Source organism: Abramis brama, assembly GCF_963993115.1.
Source record: "Abramis brama genome assembly, chromosome: 9".
Taxonomy (NCBI): domain Eukaryota; kingdom Metazoa; phylum Chordata; class Actinopteri; order Cypriniformes; family Leuciscidae; genus Abramis; species Abramis brama.
The window spans coordinates 1,565,001-1,575,000 of record NC_139971.1 but is presented as its reverse complement, the minus strand read 5'-3'; the positions used below and the strand labels follow the sequence as shown (position 1 = coordinate 1,575,000).

The 10,000-nt window shown below is 38.0% G+C and overlaps 1 protein-coding gene across 3 annotated transcripts in view; it reads right to left on the bottom strand.

The window, feature by feature from the left end:
- Window positions 1–10,000, bottom strand: part of shf (Src homology 2 domain containing F) — a 138,254-nt gene that overhangs the window by 106,994 nt on the left and 21,260 nt on the right. For all 3 annotated transcript variants that reach the window (XM_084125178.1, XM_084125179.1, XM_084125177.1), the window contains exon 2: window positions 1,114–1,246. In XM_084125178.1, the coding sequence (XP_083981304.1) occupies window positions 1,114–1,246 (133 nt within the window). The remainder of the gene's footprint in view (window positions 1–1,113; window positions 1,247–10,000) is intronic.

The window sequence follows — 10,000 nt, the reverse complement described above, 5'->3', positions numbered from 1 at the left end:
CAGTGTATACTTTTTTCTTGATTTACCCTGAAAGAATGGAAGTGAACTGTGACAACATGCCCCATAGGTGCGGTTCACTGTAACATGACCATATGACAGATTCAAGTGTTATCTGATCTAATCAAAAAATATATATGAGACAAACTAAAATATTTTGTCAATAAAATACAATTACTAACTTTTTTATATAAAATAATGGCATTTTTTAAATCGTTAAAAATAAACACTAATAGAATTCATAAAAAGAATAGAATAGAATAGAATAGAATAGAATAGAATAGAATAGAATAGAATAGTATAGTATAGTTCTAATAGGGGCTCATTGTAACGCAGTGTGACAACATGCCCCGCATGCACAAGTGTCTTCTGCTGGTTAGATCAACATTAAAGAACAGATTGGAGATTAAAATAATATCAGATTTGTCTCATTTTAAATAAACACCAAAAAACAGAGATAAAAAATGAACACAAGACATTTACTTTTGCTGTGGATAAATAAATGTGCAGTGATTTCTGAATTTCTGAATCTCTATATAGTGCCGATATAGTAAATACTAGCAAATGCACAAAGTTTTGTCATGCTAGTGTGTGGAAGTATTTAAAACAAGTGTGTGACAACTAGCCCCGCATTAGTTTGTGTTTGAACTGTTGTGCCCTTGTGGACACGTGACATGCTCCCGTACGTCTTCATTCAGACAGAGAGGATCTCGAGCTCTACTGCGGTCAGGCAGGGGTAATCACTGCCACAGAAACATGCACTTCATCTGAACAGAAGCACGAGCAGCTGTTTCACACAAACACATCACGATCTCCACGATATAATTGATTGTTGTTTTTCTGTTTACAGCATTAATACAAAAAGAGGAAATTAAACACCACATTTCCAGGCCAAATGGAAGCCTTGTTTAACAGCAAGAGTGTGACTTGAGATGGATTACCAAGCGCAAATTAAGCGAGATCCCATGAGTCTAGTGCACACACTTTAACAGGCCCAGATGCATTATCGTGCTTCATTATGCTCTCCCAGAAGCCACTTTAGACTTCACACACTTCAGGCCGCACAATACATAAGATAATGCATAAAACCACTGCATGAAAACACCATTGTCTTACCGGCCATCATCTTCTGGGCTTCGTACGGCTCCATGTATCCGTCGTTCTCCGTCGGCTTTTCTGAGACCGTCTGGGATCCGCCGGCCTGATCCGCTGCGTCAAACGGGTCGGCATAGTCCTCGAGGATGATGAGCTGAGAAAGATGAAACTCACTTAAATCAGGGCTGTCTATCAATTCAAATCAAACTGATTACATCATAATTCCAAATAAGTCAAAATTATGGAAGTTTGGAATCATTAAGATGTTTTAATGTTTTGAAATGAGTCTCTTCTGCTCACCAAGGCTGCATTTATTTAATCAAAAACACAGTAAAGTTTGTGAAATATTATTAATAGCTGTTCTCTATGTGAATATATAGTAAAGTGTAATTTATTCCTGTGATCAAAGCTGTATTTTCAGCATCATTACTCCAGTCTTCAGTGTCACATGATCCTTCAGAAATCACTCTAATATGATGATTTGATGCTCAAGAAACATTTATGATTATTATCAGTGTTGAAAACAGTTCATATTTTTGAGGAAGCTGTGATACTAAGTTTGGGGTTAGAGATTTAAATGTATAAAAAGAGACTGTAGCTCATTCAGGTCTTTTATTCAGACGTGCGAGTGAGCATCGGTTACCCATCGGTCAGAACATGAGAACAAAGTCTAATTCGCTCACTTTCATTCATTTATTTCTATCCCACAGTTCTCCTCTCAGGGACGTGTAGATGGAGGCTGTGGTGAACGGCACAGAAGCTTCTCGACACTCTTCTTCAGTCACACGTGATTATGATTTCACACACAAATACTCTCAACGACTCGTCTTGTGTAGCCTAGCTTTTGTTACTTAGGCCGAGAGCCACTCACCTTAATACTGCAAATCATTTTACTGACTTTTACTGAGTAATACATATCTATTTAAATCACAAATATAACACAGAAAAACAAAGATAAATTGTACAATTCTAATTTTAAATTCTAAGGGTAATGAATGAATATCTGAGATTCATTCAATGTTCTCGTCACAAATTTGATTCATGCTTGCTAGATGATATTTTGCATAAATTAGAAACTGCCATAACATAGGGTCTGCTTTGCTTCTAGTCCTATTCGTCCAATTTGTAGGACAAATTTTTCCGTCTGTATCGGGAGTTTGTCTTCCTCTCGCAACTTTAAACCATGGTGTCCCACAGGGCTCAGTTCTAGGTCCTTTTTATTTTCACTTCATGTGTGTCCTTTGGCCTCAGTTTTCCCGTAAACACAACTTTTCTTTTCATCATATTGATGCTATTGACCTATAGTTGTCAAACCACTCCACCAGTTGAATGCATCATCATCTACCGTCCACAATGCCTTCACATTGGCCTATTATTGAGGTATAATCCATTTCATATTCATTCGCAAAATGTATGAGGCAGTCAGTGAAGGGATTGTGGGTGGTTTGTGGGTGTGCCGTCTGACACTGAGAGAGACAAAGGGAATCAACAGAAAAGAAGTATAAACTGTTTCTCTCTGTTCACACAACATTGCACAAATACAGGCTTTGGCGCGCAGACATGTTTAATTGCAGGCCTGCTCTTATTGTAAAGGGTATTTCACACGCATGATGGTAATTAGATGCACATGACCAATGCTCTGAGATTCATTCTTTAGCCCTAGACTGTTTGTCATACTAGAATTAAGTCTCCTGCCATCACAAAGCCGTAATCAATAAATCAATCAGTGCTACAAAACACCATTTCAAGTGAGGATGTGACAAAACAATAAGCTTCTGTACAAGGAAGTGTTGTGCTGGAATACCTTTCATCCAATGGAGCGTAAACTACCAACAATTCACAGATGCAATCCATTCAATCACACTCTGCATTCTGCAATGTTAATGCCAACTCGTGTTCAGGAAACTGTGATATAATATCCTTTTACAAAGTTGTTCATTACTTATATAAAAAAATATGAATGAGTAATTCAATTTAGTATAATAGCAACACTATCAAGTCAAGTCACATTTATTTATATAGCACTTTTTACAACACAGAGTGTTTCAAAGCAGCTTTACAGAGATAACAGGAATATAATGCAACAAAGTTTGTTTCCTGAAGAAAATAACATCACAGTCCAGCTTAAGTAAGTTCAGTGATGTTTCATTTTTGTTATAAAAAAAGTTATTCATTTAGTTAATTTATATATATTTATATATATATAGCCGCTCTGGAGAAAACCTTGATGTCATGTTCAGTTCAGTTCTCATATAATGGTGTCAATGACGGCAGATCAATAATATTGTTGAATATTAAATTAAATGTCCTCAACTAAGCAAGCCAAAAGCCAAAGGCAATAAAGATGAAAAAATGCAACAAAGGCGACATCTAAAAATGCTGGTGATTTTGCCCATAGCAGAAGGCAGGAGTTCAGGGATTGAGCATCTGCTGCGCTGGTCCTTGGCGGAGGTTTGGACTTTGAATGTGGACAAATCTCTATATTCCTTTAGAGCAAAACATCCACCGTATAAGACAGTTTGGAGCAAAACAAATTCAGCAGAAGCCGATTCACTCTGTACGCAATCTACACAAACTAAAACAAATGCCATTCATCTCGCATTTTTAACATTCTTTGTAGAAGTTCAGTGTGTGTTTTGGAAATGAATCTCTGTAATTGTTCTCTATGGCTCATGGTTAAAAGAAAGACAAGAGCATTACCATAATTTGAGAACTACAAATAGACCTCAGCCACACACAGAAAGGAAACCACAATGTCCCAGTCACAACTTGTTGATTCATGTTTACTGGATAAGTTAGAAACTACTATAGCACAGGGTTTGCTTTGCTTAAGGTAACCAGATCCTATCTGAAGAAGAACAGAACCTTTTCTGTAGGTTTTGAAAACGTGTCTTCCTCTCCATCAACTCTAAACTGTGGTATCCCACAGGGCTCCGTTCTGGGTCCTACACTGTCATATTTTCACTACATGCGTGTTATGTTTGTTAGGGCTGCACGATATATCGTTTTAGCATCGATATTGTGATGTGCACATCCGTAATAGTCACATCACAGGATGTGCGATGTCAAGTATAGGGATCGTAGTTGATCCGTGATCCGTATGGACCAGGGTGTATTAATCCGTATTAATTGCAAAGTTTAACCATCAAATAGACTGAAAGTTTTTTATTTGCATGTGTTTTAGGATCTATTAGTTTAAACATTCAAGCAATTTTAAACCATTCAAGTGCAAGAAGACGAGAAAGAACTTCGAACACCAAATTCAGCTCTCTTTAGGGGTTTTCACAACCTTTTCATAGTTCCTAGAGCTAATGGCAGGCATGTTGGCACCACAGGAACCGGGAACGGATGTAGTGCTAGAAACGCCTTTTGGTGGAACTAAATTAGCTCCTACTTCAGAGTAGGGTATAACCCAGCACAATAGGAACTATCAGTGAGGTAAGTGTACGTTGATTGGTCGAACACATGTACCCGCCATTTTTTTAAAAGCCATGTAAACGCACACAGTTTACTCCACAATAAACATACAGAAAGCCCAGCGCGAAAGCCCCTTTTCACGTCTATTTGTGCTTGTATGGACGCATACATACACAATTATGTCAAAATGTCCGTCTCGGTGAGTATCCTGGTAAACACAGTCGCTTATGTCTTAAGTGAACGTAAACAACTATGATGTGTATCAGTATATTGGCTCCGTGCATTCGGCCTTAAAGTGACGGTAGCCTAATAAACCTGCTGCTGTCTGTGTCATTAGTGTTATTCAAATAACAAAATACAAAGAGAAAATCACTTGTAACTTCAACAAAAATGTATTATATTTAATTTATACAGTGAAGACTATGTGTCTTCTATGTAACTATGTGTATTTTACATTTGGTTTTTCAATTTCTGTCCCAGAATGCTGTTAGAAAAACACAAAGCACTGTTTATTTAATTTGTATCTTTGTTCTCTTGTATTCATCTATGCTTGTAATTTGTTTATTATTTTCTATGCAGATTCACTCCCCTACAAAATCACTCCAATCATTCTAGAATTATTAATTCTTTACAAATAGAGCTATTCAAGTCATCTGGTGAAATTGTTTTCATATCACAATATATATCGCAGAAAAACGAAATATTACAATGTCAGTTTTTTTCCAATATCGTGCAGCCCTTTTTTATTCTTAAAATCAACTCCATGCTAATGACTCACAGATGTAAACCACTCAAACCAGGTAAACGTACAGTATAATCATCTACTCTACACTATTACAGCATGGAAGAGGTTAAATATTGGTTGGGGAGAAGCCTGCTTCATGATGATAAGAGGGAATGCGTTATATCTGGCCCTACTAAGTCAATCAATGAGATCTGCAATTGATCATCTTCCATTTCGATTAATGCATCTCACCATGTAAAAATAGCATAATATACTTGCTCTTTCCTTGTCCTTCACAACTGTAACTCTCTCAGTACCATCTGCCCTGCCTGAAACCCTTCCAGAATGCAGATGCCACTCTTCTGACAGACAACAACGAGGATAATATCACACAAGCCCTGGCTTTTCTCCATTGGCGTCCGTTCCACCTTCTGAGTTTAAGGTGCTACAGTTTGTTTTTAAGCCTTTACATGGCTGGCTTAACACCACAATATATTGCTGATTTGTTCACGCCTCTGAGATATTCAAGTCAAAATATTCTCTGTCTGTTAGTGCTGTAGTCAAGACCACCTAAACCAAGACCAAGACAAGAAGACCAAGACCAAGGCAGGGCGAGACCGAATCAAGACCAAGAAAAAAAGAAGATCAAGACATTACTAGATAGATTCAAGATAGAAGACAAGTACTTTTTTTGCAATCATATCTTACATTTTTGGGTGCATTTGTATTAATTTTGGTAACATTTGTGACGTAAATCCGCATTAAATTCTGACCCGGCAGAACAATAACAAACAAAATTATATTAGAAATAAGTTGCATAAACATAATAAGTTGCAAACTGATTGCATTTGAAGTAGGAAGTCTTACATCCAAACATATTAATAATGTTAAATAAATCAGGCAATGCTCTGGCAATTTAGTGATATTCCCGTAGTTGTGGTCTTGACCGGTCTTGAAATAAAATCCAGAGTCCTCTTAGTCTGAGACCGAGACAAGACCTTCAAAAAATGGTCTCAAGACCAAGACCTGTCTCGCGTACTACACCGCTACTGTCTGTACCTCAGACACGATTAAAATCCCCAATTCTGGAATAATCATCCACACATTATATTAAGGATGCACCAATATCAATAATTTGGCCGATATCCCTTTATATTTGAAAGCTGATAACTGATATATTGGCTGATAAATCTAAATCTTTTTTTTATACATATGTTACCGGCAAAGTGTATCCCGGTATTGTATAGAATGCCTAGGCAATGTATAGAATTCCTGATGTTTTTTGCAAAAAATACTAGGGGTGGGAATCTTTTACCATCTCACGATTCGATTCGATTCCGATTCTTGAGGCCACGATTCGATTCAAAATCGATTTTCGATTCAAAAAGATTTTCGATTCAAAACAATTCGATTTTGTTCATAATGATTTCTAATCAGGTTTCTGATCATGATCTACTCTCATCTGCTTTGCAATACAGAATGACAAACGGAGACATTAAAGTGTCTTTTTCACATTTATTAAGTTCAATTCTCAGGGAAGTGCCTTTTATCAAAAACATTGAAAAAATATTTTTACTTGGTACTTTTAAAGTATTTAAAGTATTTATGATGACCCATAACGAACTTACTTCCAATACTTCCTATATTAATTGTATTAATAAAACAAATGGAAGTGATTTGGCAAGTCAACTGTAAGGTTACATTTGCCAGCATATGTCCCAACATTGCTGAGAACCAACAGGAAAATACATGTGTGCCTGTACTAGCAGCGTACTTGTAGTAAATTAATACAAACTTCAGCATATTCTGAATCTCTGGCATTTAATAATAGACTTCTAACCAACATCCTCTTGTTATTTCCAATGAGCAATATAATCCTTCAGACAAAAAAAAACATTTTGCTGTAGCAAATTCACAAACAGTTTTCGTTCAAAAATATAGAATTATGTACCAGAAGCTATCATAACGTATAATGCTTGTGGACTTATGCATATTCTGAATAATTAGTAACATACAAAGTCGCTCTTGACTTATACACAACTAAATAATAAAGAGTTATGACTTGAAATGTTTGCTGTATACCACAATCAAAAATAGCAAAGAAAGTGAATGAACATCTGCAGAGAGTAACTTACAGTCAAAATGTAACTTTTTGTGACTGGCATTGCACATATTGCATACAGATCAGATCGGTTTACACAGCATATTGATGTGAAAACTAAACAATACAGAAATTAGCTCTCATACAAAAAAATACTAAATAGATCACAATGAAATTGCCAATGTTCCATACGTTAGCTTTTAACGAAGACATTCTCTGGTGCCGTTCGGATTTGGCGCTCAGCCATCATGCGTCTGTTATGTGCGCGTCTCTGTTATGTGCACGCCACAGACTGTCCGCGCACTGCACGTCCGCTTCAGAGTTCCGCCTTTTGCGTTCCTTCAATGTTACGTTATTAGATTTTTTTTTTTTTTTTTTAGAAAATCGATTTTTGACATTTGTGAATCGATTCAGAATCGTCCACGTCCCGAATCGCGATTCATCTAAGAATCGATTTTTTTCCCCACCCCTAAAAAATACATTACCTAGGCATTCTATAGAATGCCGGATTACACACTTTGCCGGTAACGTATATATAATTTTTGAGAGCCTGATTAAAAAACAAAAGTGTGCCCCAAAAAAAGCCATGACCAAAACACATTATTATAATGATGTTCTCATAATAATTTTATGTAGCTCTGACACGCAATTCAAAACCATCTTGGTGAACCGTGTGCATCTGAAGTGTCTCAGCTGAAAGAAATAACACATTATTGATCTGATTTAATATATCGGCCGATAACGATAACATTAAAAATGAACATATATCGAACGATACCGATATGGTGACCGATATATCATCCCTACACTATATACATCAGATCTTCTTCTGGATGAAATACAACCTAAATAAAACATTTATAATTAAAGAAGAAAACTTGTATAATAACTTAAGTATAATAATGAATTGAAAGAAAGAGTAAAGAGAAAGCAGGAAAATATGAAATTAAGGGATTTGGTCCAGGACACTGGTCGTAGGTTAGACTGAAACAGATTGAAAACAGAATTGAGTCGTACACACAATTACAAAACAAATACACCACTATCAAGAACTGAACAAATCATCATTTTCAAACAACTTTCTCAAATGATGCAACCACTCAAACCAGACCGGCCGAGCTCCACACACCCGAAGTGTTTATAATGACTTCCAAAGTCGACCTACAAATGGCTTATTACTGCTTCTTCATATAAAAGTGGGAAAGGAAGAAGTATTTTAACATCAAACATAGAGAAGAAGAAAAAAACTCTTCATAACCTAAAACCCACAATTAGGATTTTAAAACCAAGTTTTCTGGAAAGCCAGCATTTTTCTAAGTTTAAGGTATGAGGGGTTGCAGAGCAGGAACACATATCATCATCTCTCGGAGTAATTACAGGCTGTTCCTCTGTGTGCTGCGGGATCGAGAACCAGCTTCAACATCAACTTTACTTTCCTACCACAGATAAAGTTCCTGCAAAACATCACTGTTAATCTAAAACTTTCATGGCACAATGATAGATTTTAGAAACAACAGCACTACAATTCCTTTCTGCGTCAGAGCCGTTCTCTGCCTGAAGCTGCCATGTTCACTCCCTCGTCAGATCCAGTGTTTACAGAGACGAAAGTGAACCCAAACCACACGAAACACTGAAGCTAAAAGCAGAAAGCCGTCAGAGAACCCAACACAGCAGCAGTGCCTCATGGGATCCTGGGACGGAAGTGCACACTATCATAACATGCTTTCCCCATTCCTCATGTACACTGTGCACGGACAACTTTCAAAGTATCAAAAAGATTTAATGTGATTCTATACAGAACCCTAGAGTTCCTGCCTCTGCTTTAAACAACCCTTCATGCCACTCAGGTTCTAATAAGGAGAAACGTTTCATACTTTCATGTTTAACAGGTTATTTATTTATTTTTATATTATGTTTATGAGCGGTTTAATTCATACAATTTAATTGAAACAAAATTAGAAATGAATGAATTAACTAAATCCATAAAATGATTGTAAGAAATGACAGCAGATCATGTGACCGGTGGACAGCAGATCATGTGACCGGTGGACAGCAGATCATGTGACCGGTGGACAGCAGATCATGTGACCGGTGGACCGGTGGACAGCAGATCATGTGACCGGTGGACAGCAGATCATGTGACAGGTGGACAGGTGGACAGCAGATCATGTGACCGGTGGACAGGTGGACAGCAGATCATGTGACCGGTGGACAGGTGGACAGCAGATCATGTGACCGGTGGACAGGTGGACAGCAGATCATGTGACCGGTGGACAGGTGGACAGCAGATCATGTGACCGGTGGACAGGTGGACAGCAGATCATGTGACCGGTGGACAGGTGGACAGCAGATCATGTGACCGGTGGACAGGTGGACAGCAGATCATGTGACAGGTGGACAGGCGGACAGCAGATCATGTGGCCGGTGGACCGGTGGACAGCAGATCATGTGACCGGTGGACAGGTGTACAGCAGATCATGTGACAGGCGGACAGCAGATCATGTGGCCGGTGGACTGGTGGACAGCAGATCATGTGACCGGTGGACAGGTGGACAGCAGATCATGTGACAGGTGGACAGGTGGACAGCAGATCATGTGACCGGTGGACAGGCGGACAGCAGATCATGTGACAGGTGGACAGGTGGACAGCAGATCATGTGACCGGT